This window comes from Sceloporus occidentalis, unplaced genomic scaffold (genome assembly GCF_023333645.1).
Source record: "Sceloporus occidentalis isolate IW3139 unplaced genomic scaffold, rSceOcc1.0.p SCAF_11, whole genome shotgun sequence".
Taxonomy (NCBI): Eukaryota; Metazoa; Chordata; class Lepidosauria; order Squamata; family Phrynosomatidae; genus Sceloporus; species Sceloporus occidentalis.
Genome location: NW_028316991.1, coordinates 7,866,576 through 7,883,296, shown reverse-complemented (window position 1 = coordinate 7,883,296; position 16,721 = coordinate 7,866,576). Strand labels below are relative to the sequence as shown.

Sequence of the window (16,721 nt, the reverse complement as noted above, 5' to 3'; positions counted from 1 at the left end):
GCCGCTCAATTCATTCGGTGAGTTATGTTAATTGATACACATGCAGATGAATGATCCGTCTGCTCCTGTGACTGTTCTGTATGGGGAAATTATTCCTCCCCGAATCCGCCAGTCCGAGGCTGTTGAGGATATCATATATAATATAATAAGATATACCGGTATATATATAATATAAAATAATGTTGTACCGGGGCTGGATATTACCCATTCATTATTATGGTACACGGTGGCTCTGTACTCCATTCCCGTGGGCTGTACACTAGGGGTTCAAGGGGAATGTCGGTTGTAAATTTCCACAGCCCAGCCCCGAGACACAAAGGTCAGTAGTGTGATGACCATGTAATAAAAGACACGGGTGTGTTAGTGTACTCGGCGGGCAACAGGTATGGAATGGAGCATGTTCTGTGCGTCTCACGATCACATAGGAATGACAGGATGTGTGTGTTGAAAGGAGTATACGGACATTGTATGTTTCTGCTGAAAATATGTTTTTTTATCCTATAATTTCCTTTTTATTTCCTAGGTGGAAATGGCAGACCCCTGGGAGGAATGTATGGACTTTGCCGTGCAAATAGCAAGGAAGGCAGGCACTGTATGTATAAAAGCCCATATATATATATATATAATGTATAGAGCAGGCGCTGTATGTATAAAAGCCTGTATAATGTATAGAGCAGGCGCTGTACGTATAAAAGCCTATATAATGTATAGAGCAGGCGCTGTACGTATAAAAGCCTATATATATATATATATATAATGTATAGAGCAGGTGCTGTATGTATAAAAGCCTATATATATATATATATATATATATATATATATATATATATATATATATATAATGTATAGAGCAGGCACTGTATGTATAAAAGCCCATATATATATATATATATATATATATATATAATGTATAGAGCAGGCGCTGTACGTATAAAAGCCTATATAATGTATAGAGCAGGCGCTGTACGTATAAAAGCCTATATATATATATATATATATATATGTATAGAGCAGGCACAACTTGATATTTGCTTTTTTTTTATTATAAGGTTGCGTGTAACTTGAAGGCTGGAATGGGTTAAAGTAATATTGTTAAAATATTTTCATTGCATTTTGTATTTTGATTATCATTTTTCCTCCCCGTTTCCTCATACACGCCCTGCACTGAAATATTAAACTTTTGTAAATGGGCAAAACCTCTTCAGAAAAGGTAATAAACAGAAATAATGCATTTCTATATCACCATAACTGGTGTATTATTTTGTGTGCTCTATGTGTATATGTGTATATGTGTATATGTGTGTTCATATATGAAAGTAAGCAATGACTGAAACGTTGACTTTGTTTGAATAAAGAAAAGTTGTTAACTTGAAGACCTGGAGTGCTGACCATCCTTTTGAGAGTGCTTTATACATATATGTATGTATACCGGTGTGTGTGTGTATACATATATAATTATCTGCTCGCTTGTTGGTAAACAATATGAAAAGTGATAAAAAAAACAAAACAATAGCGCATTCTCTGTAGAGACAGAACAAGATAAGAAATACCTAAGTCTGCAGTATTACTCAACATAATTCAGCCAATTTAATAATATTTATGTTCATTTTAGAAAGTGAACATTCTGTGCCTTTTTATTGCTTTATTTTTTTAATGTTTTATTTTTTTAATATAATCGCAACGCAGTTCCATAAATACATTTTATTTAACAATTGTGGATTCAACTGTAGAGCGTTATGTTACACACTCATCTGGCAGTTTAAGAGTTAATGGCAAATGCTGCCAACATTTTTGTAATTACCAATATAAAAAATATGCTGTTTTCTTTTCTAAAAATAGGGTTTTTCCCCCCCATAATGTTATCAGGCGGCTGCATATCAGTCATTCATCTGGGTTCTATAGAGTCAGATAGACAGTGTGACTAATAGACGTGTATGGAGGAATGGACTTCATTAGGATTGCCAGAAAGAATTGTGTCAGTGTGGTGATTGCACACTGGATGTCGCCCAAAAGATCACATGACTGACAACAATGGCGGCCTCCAGGTCTGCAGATACAGGGAGTTTATTGGAGAAAATAAGATAAATGGCGACAGATATATCTGTATACAGTTTTTTTTTTTTTCCCTATGGACTTCACTAATAAGCCTTCCATAAGCATAGGCCGAGTTGCCTTTGTTTCATGTTTTTAGAAGCTGCTTAGGCATTGGCTATCTGTTTAACCTGCCGTTCTCATTGGTAGATGGTGTGCGCCGCGCTGAAGGAAGAAGTCTCTGTGATGCTGAAAAGTTCCCCCGCGGATCTGGTGACCGCCACCGATCAGAAAGTGGAAGAAATGCTGATCTCGTTAATTAAAGAGAAATACCCATCCCACTGGTGAGGGCGGAAGCAGACCATGCGCAGAAAGCTGTACATGTCATATGTACCAATAAATTAGCATTTGAAGATTCAAGGCACAGTGAGCCCCTTTATAGCTGGCTGGAAAGTTATCTGTTGACTAATTATTACCATGCGTGTGCAAGGCCGACATAATCAGGTCCACAATCAGAAAGCATGGGGCCCAGTACAAAGCTAAAGGCAGGGCCACTCCGTAGCTCCGCCCACTGTTCCACACCTGTTCCGGCCCTTACAGGGGCCAAAAGGGCCCATAACATCTAAATATGGTGAAGTATGCAGTGGGTGAGTGTTGGTCAGTGTTATGGGGCAGCAAGGACCTAGTGCCATAAAATAGGCCCCGCAGGCCTAATGCCTCAGAATGGGCCCAAGAGGCCCAGTGTCAAAAATGATTAAATACATTTTGGAGGGCTAATTCCTGGGCCCTCTGCTTGCCCTGGCCCCCATACACTATGACTGGCTGTACCCCACTCATGCACTCGTGCAATGACGTCCTCAGACACAGACTTAGATCCAGGGCAGGATCCATACATGTGAGGAAGGGCCCTCGACGGATATTGTGTCGTGTCCTTAACTAACTTAAAATGTTCAGCACATCCTTTCAACCGAGGTGATTGTTATTTAATTCTGCATTGGATCTCGTTCAATGACTCTCTTAAGTTGGAGAAACAGGCCAGCCTAAAGTAATTCCACTTGCCTTCTCTTACGCTGCATGCTTATTTATCCTACAGCCACCCTTATTGCTTATGAGCTTGGCAGAGTCCTTCAAAGAGTAGGCACCCTGTCCCTAGACCTGGCCTAGATGGCCAGATGTTGCCTTTGGGTGGAGGGTAATACAGTTGGGTGTTAAACATGGGACAAGCATAAGGTTATCCTCAAAATAATACAGGACCAAGGCCAAATAAGACTAAAGGTATTCACAGCAGGGCACAGTTCCTACCTGCTGTCAGATTCTGTGTCTTTATATAGAATAAAAGGCCCATCATTCATTGTACATTCTATCATTCGATTATTAATTGTACATAGTAGATAATTCATTGTATGCTTCATTTTCAGCTTTATTGGCGAAGAATCAGTGGCAGCTGGTAAGGGGAGTACTCTGACTGATAGCCCTACTTGGATCATAGATCCCATCGATGGAACCACTAACTTTGTTCACAGGTGAATGATCTTCATTAATCTGGATTAATTGACAAAAGTCAAAATTGTATTACTATTTGTGTTATTCAACAATTTGGTACTAAAAGCCTCCAGTAGTAATTTTTATATTCATTCTACTGACATTATTGAAAAAGGACGTCATGGATTTTGATACTTAACCAACTAGAGTGAGTTCAGGGATCAAAATTCCTGTTTTCCCTTTCTTACAGATGTCATCAGACTACAGCAATATAAAAATTACCAGTTAGAGAAATGCGAGAACTAAGAAAGTGCATGAGAACAGAAACAGCAAAACAGAGTGACATGAAAGAAATAACATGTTACATGTATGTGTGTGTATATACCGGTATATTTACAGTAAGGGCTGTTAGAATTCTGCTGCGAGGAGCTGCTTTCAGATGCAAAAAAAGTTCATGAGTTTAAAGGTGGCGCTCAACCATCATGTGTGCTAATGAGTATGTGATTGCTGACATGTCCCTTTAAACGGGAGAAATACCCCATATTATACCCTTAGTATATGTATTATATTTCATGTTTAATGGCAAGGTGTCTTACTTTGTCTTATACACCCCTAAACTCAAGGGCCAGTCATGGGTGCGTTAATCATATGTTTAGAGAGGGGATGGAGATGTCAGGAATATATTGTTTGTAAAGAGAAATTTCGGGGCAAAGTGCTACTTTTGGAGTAATCGTCAGGGACACCTCCTTGGTCTCCACACTTAGAATCAATAAGTTCTCTGTATACGGATGAGAGTTACTTATAAAAAGTAATTCTAGTGCAAAATATTAAGATGATCATTACATGACATTGGTTGATTATAGCTATTACTTCAACTAATTTGCTAAACTAACTAATCTGTGCTAGATATTTTTTTTATTTAACTCCTACGGTGCTGTATGTGTAATTTTATTATTATGTACAGATATTTTTTTTTTATTTTTATATTTATTTAGGTTTCCATTTGTGGCTATATCCATTGGTTTTGCTGTCAATAAACAGGTAAACTAGGGAGTGGATTATATGAAATATGATGTGATGATTTTGTATTAGATTTACTGTAAACAAACGGATTCAGAGATTATAAAGCGACTGGAACAGAATAGTGCCTTCGTTCTTTCCCGAGCTGGGCAAAAAGTTTCCATTAAACAATTGTGAACCCATCCAAACAGTCATATTAAATATTAAAAATGAATTATCTGTATCTTTCTGCAGCTGTTAGAATATTTACTCGGTTTGTTGAATACTTAATGTTTTATCATATATGTTTAAATCTGAAATGTAGAAGGAAATAGCTTTAAATTTATTGTCAATAATAACTTTCTGTGAACTAAAACCGCTAAGAAATCCCCCCATTCAACCCATAAACTGTATAGACATATAACGTTAAACCTAAATTGTACATAAAGGCACATACTGTAAAATTACAAGTTTCTCAGCTCATTGCGAACCATAATTAAAGGTTATGTCTAAGTACAGCACCGAAGTCAAGTGTAAAAATATACAATTTAAATGCATGTGCGGGTTATTAATAGGCGGAACAAATAACATATTATAAAAATAGACGTTCTGGATTGAAATGTTACATTCTTCAGCTCTGAAACAGATGGGAGGACCTGCTGTGAACTGCTATGATATTCTTAAAAAATATATTTAAATTGGTGAATCAGATTTAACATTTCAAGGGCTTGTCCTGACTACTAGTAGACATTTTTAAGGATTTCAGTACATATGTTATAAATTAATATTTTTACATTTAAAACATACATACATTGAAAACTCACTTTATCCATTTTTTGTAGGTAATATATATATGTATGTGTGTGTGTGTGTGTGTGTGTGTATATATGGTAGTGTACCTGCATGTTGAGCACCGCTGGTAGAAGCCATGGTGTATAGAAATATTTACAGGTGGGATCCATTTTCCTTTTACGAGGAAGATACTGAATCTATCTAGAAATATTTAAATTATAGTATCTGTATTTTGTATTTACTCGTATACAGGTTGAATTTGGGATTGTGTACAGCTGTGTGGAGGATAAAATGTACACTGGCAGGAGAGGAAAGGGATCGTTCTGTAATGGGCAGAAATTACAAGTCTCAGGACAGAAAGGTAGGTGTTGCTTTATACTTGTTAACAGTCTTAGTGTATTTTCATGAGCGCTAGATGTAATACATACACAATAAAGTGTGTGCATATAGAAGAAGAGCGGAGCCGGTGAACCAGGGGGACTCCTTAGGTCATCAAACCTGCTGGCATTCACAAAGGAGATTGGGGTAATCTTAAGGGTGTGCGAGATATCCACTAGCACAGATCTCTCTGGCGTTGGCACGTAACCCTACATTGTTCAAGCAGCTTTCAAACAATGTGCAAGAATGAAAGGGGTAGAGAAAATACTGATGGAAATATTTATTCAGTATGGCTAACGTTTTACAGGTTACATTATAATAGAAGGTATATGTGATATACAGTAAGTTGAATACATAGTCTAGAAACATTTTGAGCACAGAGCATTGGTTATAAATGCATTAGGAAAAGGACTTGGTGGTAGAAGCTTACTACTGTTGACAATTCCAGCATCCAACTGACAGACCATGTTCGCTGCCTTGGTGTCACACATGACTCTGCTCTCTCCTTCATCCCTCACATCCTGGGCCTTCGCCTGAAAAACGTCTTCTAAATTCGACCATTCCACACAGAAGAAGCAACCAAAATATGAATCCGCTCCGTTGTGATATCCCATCTGCATTATTGCAACTCCCTGCTAACTGGTCTCGTCGCCCCCCCTCTTTCACCTTCCAATCCATCCTCAACACTGCAGCCAGATTAATATTTCTCTTTCAATTCCTCATCTGCTGCTCCGCTGTGCCAACCGCTCCATTGGCTCCCCATACCCTCCAGAATCACATTCAAACTCCTGACCTACAGAGCCCTTAACAACTCTGCACCCCTGTACCTTCTATCCAAATACACCCCTGTCCACTGTATTGCTCCTCTCATTACCAGCGTTTCTCTTCTATTGTCATTACCTCTTCTCACTCCCGTATCCAGGATTTCCCCCGTACTTTACCCATTGTCTTCCCCATTCCATCAAACTTTATCGTACGCAAATTTCAAAAGCTCTTTGAAAGCCCACCTTTTTTAAAAAGCGTACAAACGATCCTCATAACACTCAGCCATCATCCTAATCAAGCCGTTTGAACGACCAACATCCCTACAGATCATCCGGACCCTATTAACTCATCCCCATCCAAGCAGTCCTCTCCTTCTGTTTCAGTTCCCCGTCAACCACTGACTAGATTGTAAGCTCACAAGAGCAGGGCCCTCTTCTCCTTTTGTACTGGTGTGTTATTGTTTGTGATTATAATTATTGTACTGACAGCGCTATGGAATCTACTGGAGTAAATGTAATGTAAGTAGTAGTAGTAGTAGTAGTAGTAGGGAGTGGGTAGTGCTACAGTTGAAAGGTGATCCTTACATACTTACACATATAAGAGCCCCTGCTGATAACATACTCATCTGTTTTGCCACACATTTAGTATACTAATAGACCTAAACAAAATACTGCATAATACATAATAATAATACATTAACCTTTTTGTAGGGCAAAAAAGGTACGCTGCCACAAGTTTCTACACGCAGTGTTAATATTCACTCAAACCTTGTAACTATTATAAAACACTGAAAATCTGCAATTAAGAGGAATAAAACGCTGAGTCAAAATGTATTAAAAGTAGCAGGTGGTTATTTTGTAATGTTTTTTTTTCCTGAAATATTTTTTTTTTTTTTATTTATTTTCAGATATAACAAAGTCCATGATAATAACAGAACTGGGGTCAAACCGAAATCCAGAAATTATTAAGATTGTAATGTCCAACATGGAAAGACTATTATGTATCCCTATCCATGGGTAAGTTTCTTTTTTAATAAAATCCATATTGGTTTTATGTAGAACCCTTTGTTTTGGATAATTCCTGCTTTATTTCATCCAGGGCTGTAGTAATATTTGACATTTTAAGGTAACTGAGAATAATATATTATCTTAATGTTCATATAAAGTTAGTGTGTGTGTGTGTGTATATATATATATATATATATATATATATATACTATAACACTCAATAGGCTAACTTTTATTTTAGAAAAAAAACTATAGACGCATCTGTGCCTTTTTTTTTTTTGCATGATGCCATTTACTTTCTCCCCGGCAGGATCCGAGCGGTGGGCACGGCTGCTGTGAACATGTGTTTGGTGGCAGCAGGAGGTGCCGACGCTTACTATGAGATGGGCATCCATTGCTGGGACATGGCAGCAGCTTCTATCATTGTTACAGAAGCAGGAGGTGTTGTGCTGGATGCAAAAGGTTTGCTATTGAATAACACGTAGCAAACTCTAATGTAAGCTGCAATGGAAAATAACTGAGGCATACGCTATAAAAAAAAAATAAAAAACAGCGACTTAATATTCTGCATGTTACAAAAATTCCCTGCGCCTCCTGTTTAATTTTGGAACATTTACTATTTCTTCACTATAATTATCCATATAACCTACAGTATGTTATATTACTGTTATAAACAAAAAATGTTAATCTGATATCAGCGCATGTTTAGTTTACAGTGCTTACATTCCAAATTCATATTAAACCCCATTGGGGGCATAGTGTTACATTTATAAATACCGTTTAGTACATTTTGCAGCTAAATGAGAATTATAGTAATGTTGTTTCAGTACATTTTGTTTTTCTGCCTTCGCAGGAGGGCACTTTGACTTGATGTCGTGCAGAGTGATCGCTGCAAGCAGCAAAGAGATTGGAGAGCGAATAGCCAAAGAACTCCAAATTGTGCCCGTTCAGCGCGATGATGGCAAGAAGAACGAATGATCTCATTCCAGCCGTATCCAATGTGCTTTGCAAAGTTTAGAATATAAGCTGTTACTGTTTTGACTATACAGCATTGGAAGGGGGCTCAAGGAGCTGCGAAAGCCCCTCGGCTTGGGTTTGCATTCTACTATATGATGTATTGTTCTGATGCACAGTACTGTGTTGGAGTATTTAGTAGCGGCAGCTTTGTCTTAAGCTAAAATGTCACCTGTAATAGTGTTAGACATGCATTCACAGTTAAAAATGTTTATATTTCTGTATAAAATATTAAAAAGTTTAACTAATATCTACTCTCAAGGATTTTTCAGCACACTTAGGCCTATGCAACTGTTCCGTATGGCTGAGCCTTAGTTCTTTAAAGTTTATAGACTAGAGGAACAAAGCGAAGAATGAAATGATGACCTGAACTATCGGGGGGGAAAAAAAAAGGCTGGGGTAAAAGGTGGCGCAGATTTATTTTCTGAGCTACGCGTTAGACAGCCGTATAGTTCAGTACCAAAAAAAAAAACCTTGTTCCTAGGTCCGAGATCCAGCCTCCCCAGAATCGGCAGCATACCTTTGATTCATTTAATTATGTTCTTCTTGAAGGCCACTTTTAAGTTAACCTCTTATAGAATTCCATATCTGCACTATTCCAGCTGTTAGCCCTGAAAACCAGGAAAAGCTGTACTGGTGGAGATTTTTTACCCCTGTAATGCCACAAATGAGTTTGAGACGGTAGGAACTCAGCTCAGTTCATCTCATGCTCATTCACATTTATTACGGCAATCCCTTAAAAAATGCAAACGGTTCTGTTAGCGCTTATAATAACTGAGTTTTATTTATTTTAAGAATCGGGGTAAAGTAAATATTTACCGTGGCTTACTGAATATCCCTAAATTGCCTATTTACATTTGCAAACTCATATGTTGAAAGAACAGTTTAAAAGAGCCACGTATGTTTGTGTGACTATTTGTTCATGGAAAGGCTAGTATAACAGAAGAATGTGCTTTCTTGTGTGTATTTTAAGATGGATAAAATAAACTACCTTTTCCAAGAATTCTTTTTGAATTATTTTTGTGTTTCTTTCGGTTACTGAGTTTTTAACCCTTAAGGACAATGGCCGGTCCCTAAACCCATTGAAAACAATGCATTTTGAGCCCGTACATGGACGGGCTTTGTTATTAAGGGGTTAAAATGAGAAAAGTGAAGTACAAAGAAAATTAATTAATATACATTATAAGCACTATTTAACACACACTGATATTTTAATAACTAGATATGCTATATGTATGTTAGGGAAGTTAACAAGAAATAGTTAAATAGGTGTAAACAGAGCTAGAGAGAAAAAGTTAAATACATACAGCCTAAAATTAACCATTGCCGGGCTTGAATGTGATACAATTATTATTTCTAGTCTGGGGTTTAGTGACTCTTAGCTGAACTTTCAGGAGTCACACTTAATTGTGAATAGTGTCTCTTTTAAACATATGTGTGTTTATATGCATGCATGTGCATCATGCCTTTGTGTGTCTATGTATATCAGTGTATTATTATTATACTTTATTTATAAAGCGCCTACAGATTCAGCAGCGCTGTACAAAGATGAAAATGCTAGATAACTACATGTACAATACAGCAATTGACATACAGATACAAGAGGAATGAAGGGCCCTGTTCCCGCAGGAACTTACAATCTAGGTGGAAATACAGACTGAACTAGTATCTGTACTTCCATCAAATATGCAAAGATTTATTTTTATACTGTCAGCTTTTTAAGTTTTATACACCTTATTGTTGTGACTGCCTGTCAGTAAATTTAAAAAAATCTTGCTAATGCACTCTGTGTGTGTACTTCAATTGATGATGTGACTCAATCTTGCTGCTTAAATAGCATTACACAGCAGCATGATCCTGCTTGAGAGGCATGCTGGATTTGGTTTTTAATAATGCATAGTGTTTAACCCTCCGTGTCCTACTGAATGCAGTCACTATAGATGCACCTTACTCAGACCAGGAACAGGCAGAGAAGTAGTTCTTATAACAACCACTAGATGGCAGCATTACATTTTGCTTGAACATGTCTCTACTGTGATACTGGGTCAGATAGATTTCTCTAATTATAGATTGTATTATCATGAATAAAGATCCATAGTTTCATAGAAGTACCTAATATAACCTTTTTTTATTTGGTATGGGCATGTTCGTGAGTATGTAGGTGCATTCTAGCACACATAGAAGCTGGAGTGAGTAGAGGAGATAAGGCTGTCGTTAAAAATATTGAGGTCCTGGGCAAGCCTAGGCTTGAAATCACCCCATGGCTCCCCAGCCCTGCCTTACCTACCATCACAGACCTCCACCTCCATCCGCTGCTGGTAGGCGCTGTGCATTCTTACGGAAAATCAGGGGACCCAACGTTTGTTGTGGACCGCTAAGGCACTCTTAGACTTTGTAATGATGGCCATTTAAAGAAAGAGAATGTCAGAGCAAGAAAGGTCTTGCTAGTTGTACCCCACATGCATTGCAATGCACAATTAGTGAGTTCAAAAAAAGGCCTAAATCCAATAAATGCAGCTTTTCCAAGAGATCACAGCTTACTGTCGTATCTAAATTCAACTTTGTTGGAAACATTTTCCATGTAACGTACCTGAACCCAGCTCTGCAACTGTCCAAAATCCAGCATAATTACACAGAAAAGTACACACTATATGTGTTTTGTCCTTAAATGTATTTATCAACATTATAGAAACATAGAATTTGATGGCAGATAAGAACCACTTGGCCCATCTAGCCACATTAGAGGTATAAATGGCAAACCCTATTCTGCTTAGTCTTGTCTTGTATTCAGGATATAATGGAGTGCAGCAACCCCACTAAAATAGTAATTGCTGCCTTCTGGGTATGATGCCTCAGGCCCTCAATTAGATCAAACAAACAAATCAAGAAAAAATCCCCCAGAAAAAGCTAAAGAAATATTCTTACTCTTAAGAACAGTGAGCGATACCATATATGTATACAAAACAAATCAGTTTAGCCCTTTATTGCTAATTCCAATAGTAAAAATAATAGTACATTCTTCCAAGACACATGACAAAAAAAACCAAAACCTCAGAAGCGTAGCGGTCACTGACGTGTTTTATCCATGTTGCTGGACTCATAAATGACTAAGTCCAATTTTTTATTGTATACATAGTCTCTCTCACTGTTCTTAAGCATAAGAATATTTCTCTAGATTTTTGGGGGATTTTTTATTGTCTTGTATTCAGGATAGCCTTATGTCTATCCCATATTATGTTTTAACTCTCTCACTGTATTAACCTCTACTATGGCGTTATATAATTAATACATACCGTAAGGAAGAAGCAGCCATTTAAGACACTCCAATTGTATGTAAATATTAATAAAACTGGTTGAACACCTCATTCTTGGTTGCCCAGTGTGGCAAGCCCAGCCAAGCAAGGCTCAAGGCAAATCTGGCAGGTAGCATGTAAATTGTTTCATTCCATTCATTCATTCAATTTGTGGTTTATACCGGTGTTTACTCGCTACAATATCTAGATCATGAGATGATCCTAAACCTTATACTAGATTTCTCTAAAATAGAATAACTAAAAATGAAATAAAAGTTAAATAAAAAATATAGTTGACAAAGTTACACCTTTGTTTTTGACACTTTATTCAAGATATTGTTTTCCTAGTGGGTGATGAACCAGCATAGCTGAGCTGGATGAGCTTACTTTAATGAACCAGTAAAGCCACACTCGAATATTTTCTACCTTAAGAGATCTAAGCCAGATAATGTATGTTAATTTTACGGTACAATCACGAATTAGCATTTGTAAAGGTTTTTTACACACCCTTGTATGTGTGAAACCTGCGCATTCAACAAAATGTATAATTTTCAATATATTGATGAATACACAATTTATATTATTGAAGTTAATCAGTATGTCCCACTTAAATGTGATTTGTGATTTCTTAACACTTGTTTTTTCACAAAACTGTTTTTTAATCCCATTATTAATTATTTTATTAGTGACAATTATTTGTATACCACACCACTTTGAGCATTCATTAATAATAATAGGTTTTCCACTTGACAAGAATACTCCGCATTCTGGATTACCCATTATAAAAAGATACATAGCCCCTTCAGTATGATTGCTCTTTTTTTATTAAAAAATCTAATCTGATTATCAGTAAGTATTGGTTTAATGTTTGCTTCTTTAATCCATCTGTTGAAAGGTGCTTTCATTGGTCAGAACTACATAAAGGTTCATTTTCTTTGCTAATGAAAATGCCAGAAAGAGAAAAAAGAGTGCTTTCACACACACTCATACTCTGAAGTCATAATAAATTCTGGCTTGAGGCATTAACAGAGCGTCAAGCTGTCAAGGTTTAAAGTTCGTATTGTTCTGTATTCAAGTTAAAATCTGCAGGACTTGGTACAAACAAGAATGTCGGCTCATGAAACACACTTTATGAGCTTCTCCCTAATAGGATTTCACTTCAGAAGTCCTGTTTCTCTTGGTTTGCAGGAGTTTAGGCGTAGACCTCCTTCCAACATATTAGTTCATGGGGGGGGGGTTGGAAAACCTAAAAAGAAGTTAGGATACTTGGTTCCCATTTTTTCACTATAATTCATATCGTATCTGCTGCGGCTTTAGGTAGTAGCCTAAGTTGCCTTGTGGTTAATCATGATTTGAGGCCAGTGAAGAACAGGGTCCAGTCTGCTGTCTGGAGAACCAGGATCAGGTGGCTGGAAAATGTCCCCTATATGTGGAAGTAGGTCTGGCTCCTGCCTGGGGTGCCATAGAAGCCTCGGCAATGTGTAGGACACACACACAAGAGGTAAATACCGTATTTGCTTGATTATAAGACAAGGTTTTTTTCAGAGCAAATGCTCTTAAAAATACCCCTCGTCTTATAATCGCGGTCGTCTTATAATCAGACCTCAACTAGGATCCTCCTGCCCCCCCCCCCAATTTACCGGTATACTTCTGAATCCCCCATGTGTGGTGTGTAGTTCAGAGTTCCCCTCACCGGGAAATTCTCTCTGACAGCCGGGGAAGGTCTGTGCGATGGATGCAGAAAACCCCCGCTGCTAACCGCACCTCCTCCCGGCTGCAACGGAAGTTGTCTACGCGAATGGGGGGCATAAGGCATTTCTGTAGGCAGAGTGCTCTATGATATGCCTTTAAACCCCATTAATGTCACTCTGCCTCCAGAAATGCCTTTTAACCCTCTATACGCCACTCTGCCTCCTGAAATGCCTTATACCTCCCTATATGCCACTCTGCCCCATAATATGCCTTTTAACCCCCTAAATGCCAGAGTGGCATATAGGTGTATAAGGCATTTCTGGAGGCAGAGGGGCACATAGGGGGTCAAAAGGCATATCATGGGGCACAGTGGCATATAGAGGGTTAAAAGGCATTTCATGGGGCACAGTGGCATTTAGAGGGTTAAAAGGCATATCATGGGGCACAGTGGCATATAGGGGGTTTAAGGCATTTATGGGGCAGAGTGACAAGCCTGGGGGCAGATGTGCATAACTGAGGGGCAGGTTGGAAAATTAAAAACAAAATATTTTTCTCAATCATAGCTTTTATTTAACCCCTTCGTGACAAAGGCTGATTTTACTTTTTCTACCCTTCGTGACAATGGCCGTTTTAACATTTCTGCGCTGCTCGTGTTTAGCTGTAATTTTCTTCTTTCCCGTTTACTGAACCCACACAAGTTATATATTGTTTTTTCAGGAGAAGAAGGGCTTTCTTTAGATGACATTGTTTTGAAGTATCATATTATTTACTATTAAAAAAAGTATAAAATATGGTGACAAATTTAGAAAAAAATGACTTTCTAACTTTTAGTTGAAAAATCTTTTACTCATCTATGAAAGGTAATGGAAAAACCTGCTAAATAGATTCTGCTATTTGTCCTGAGTTTAGAAATACCCAATGTTTTTATGTTTTTTTGCTTTTTTCTACACATTATGGGGCAATAAGTACAGGTAGCGTTTTGCTATTTCAAAGCCATTTTTTCCAAATCTGGTAATTCTTCCCCCATGTGCCATTTCGGGTATCTTTGAAGCTGGCCAATGCAATTTACCCCATCAAATCATACATTTTTTAAAAGTAGACACCCCATGGGCATTTAATATGCCAGTATTTTAACTCTTTCCAATGCGAGAATTGCTTTAAGCTAATGTGCTAATTTTAGGACTTGCTCACAAAAATATATTTTTTATATATATTTTTTTTTTTTCAACTTGAAGGTCCCCCTGATAGTGGCATCAGTGGGAAATTATTTTTACATTTTACAGTTTTTTTTACTATTTTTTTCTAATTATTATTAATTTTATTTTTTTATTTATTTTTACTAATCACACTGTGATTAGAAAGCTGGGCTCCATTGACTTGCATGGTTGAATGCAGTACCTGTATTCAACCTGCAAGTGGAGCCAGAGTTCTCTAGAGGGTCTTTATTATTATTTTTCCCGGGCCGCCACCATCTTGCGGATGGTGAAGATAACTTGCAGCTGCGGCTGTGACCGCTCTCCGGAGCGGTCACAGTCCATCCTGGGGTAAGTGTTTGGTGTCGCTGGATGCCTCCTGATCGAGGCATTCCAGCGACACCATTTAAGTTTAGGAGGTGATCGTTGATCGCCTCCTAAAAGCTTTTAAAACGGGCGTCCGCCGCCATACAATGTATGGCGGGTGTTGACGCCCCGGGGAGGGGCCAGACATGGCCCCTAGTGCCGATCGTGGCGTTGCAGGGTGCAGAAAGCGAACGTAGATCGCTTTCTGCACCCGTTTAAAGACATGACGTTCCTGGCACGTCAATTGTCGTTAACCGTTTGTTTTCCGGTGACGTGCCAGAACCGGCAATTGTCATTAAAGGGTTAAAAAAATAGTTCACTTAGTTTACATGAATTATCATTTACTAGTAAAACTTTTTTTCCTATAGGGTCGTCTTATATTCAGGCTTTTTCTTTTTTTCCTTAATTAATATTCAGATTTTGGGGGGTCGTCTTATAATCAGGGTCGTCTTATAATCGAGCAAATACGGTACCTGCCTACATTGGCATTCTACATTTTAAAGAAGACATGATGTGTGTGTGTGTTGGTGGGGTGTTGCTGTGTGTCCTTGAACCTACTCTGGTCTAGAAATGTCATTCTGTCTAGATCCTGGCACTTCAAAGCCAGCAGCCAACAAATTATATGTGTGGCCAATGGCTGAATATGACAGCCTACGCCTTCCGTTTTTCTGCTCACGTAGCGTGTGGCTGGGCCTGGTATTGAGGCATTTCATATAAATCAATACGTTTAATAAGCATGTACATCAAAACATCAAGCAGTTTATCTGAGATTGTACTGAGGAGTGCAGCCACTTTAGATCCGAGGTACGATGACCTTCTAGCCTACTTGGCTTTAACTGAACAGACCTGCAAATGCACGATTCTGCCATACAATGCCTTTTCTCTCCCTATTTCCGTTTTTTCCCCATTCATCTTGAAATCCACTTACGTTAACTTACGTTATTTGGAAGGCAATAATCATAGGATGTCTAACTGTTCAAGTTGGCAATGATATTTGGTACCATAATTAAAACAAATTCAACAAGAATGTGAACAGCTTGTCCTTGCATACTTGGACAGTCATTGTTGTTGAGTGAAATTAGACCAAAGGTATATCATTAAAAATCAGCTAACAATATAGGAAAGACAAAAACAGGAACTCCAACGCTGACCTCAGTCTTGTTTAGGAACGAAGATAAAGCTGACCTTTTAACCTACTAAATAAAAGCTCAATGTACGCTTAGGAAAGAAAGCAGCATCCAGAAACGTTCTAACAGCAAACCAAATACTCGCCCTCTTCTATGTCTTCCAAACTAGAAATAACTACTTATTAAGTGATTTATGTGACATCATCACGCGACGCTCACTTTTATACGTACATACAATAAAACGAGGAATTAGTGCACACCCAGCAAATATATACTGCAGTGCAAACGCTATTTAATGCAATCTAACTAAAGCTTCATTTTGGGGATTCCCTCAAAAAAAATAAAAAAAAATAAAAAAATATATATATATATATATATATATAGTGCTTAGCCCCCTACTACGTCAAACTATCCCAACCTTGGTGAGTCCTATCTCATTTTGGTTACCAAGGAGCTGAATCAGCGCTTCTGCATTACTTTAAACCCACTGAGACTGCTATATAAAGCATAGCATAGACAGGGCTATAAAGCACAGTGTGTTGAAATTACTGCAGTGCCTCTGATTCAGCTCCATGGTAAGCG

General features: G+C 38.0%; 1 protein-coding gene across 1 annotated transcript; it reads left to right on the top strand.

Annotated features, from left to right (window-relative positions):
* Positions 1-520: 520 nt before the first annotated feature.
* Positions 521-8,432, top strand: LOC149305504 (inositol monophosphatase 1). The gene is made up of 8 exons (XM_089477407.1): positions 521-592; positions 2,242-2,375; positions 3,450-3,554; positions 4,509-4,554; positions 5,557-5,665; positions 7,355-7,463; positions 7,765-7,916; positions 8,308-8,432. The coding sequence occupies exons 1-8, from the start codon at positions 530-532 to the stop codon at positions 8,430-8,432; spliced, it is 843 nt and encodes a 280-aa protein (XP_089333533.1). The 5' UTR covers positions 521-529.
* The last annotated feature ends 8,289 nt before the right edge of the window (positions 8,433-16,721 follow it).

Excerpts from the sequence above, each read along its gene's own strand:
- LOC149305504 (XM_089477407.1), top strand. The coding sequence starts at position 530 with ATGGCAGACCCCTGGGAGGAATGTATGGACTTTGCCGTGCAAATAGCA. Across the intron at positions 4,555-5,556 it reads GTTTTGCTGTCAATAAACAG|GTTGAATTTGGGATTGTGTA; the intron begins GTAAACTAGGGA and ends ACTCGTATACAG. Across the intron at positions 7,917-8,307 it reads TGTTGTGCTGGATGCAAAAG|GAGGGCACTTTGACTTGATG; the intron begins GTTTGCTATTGA and ends CTGCCTTCGCAG.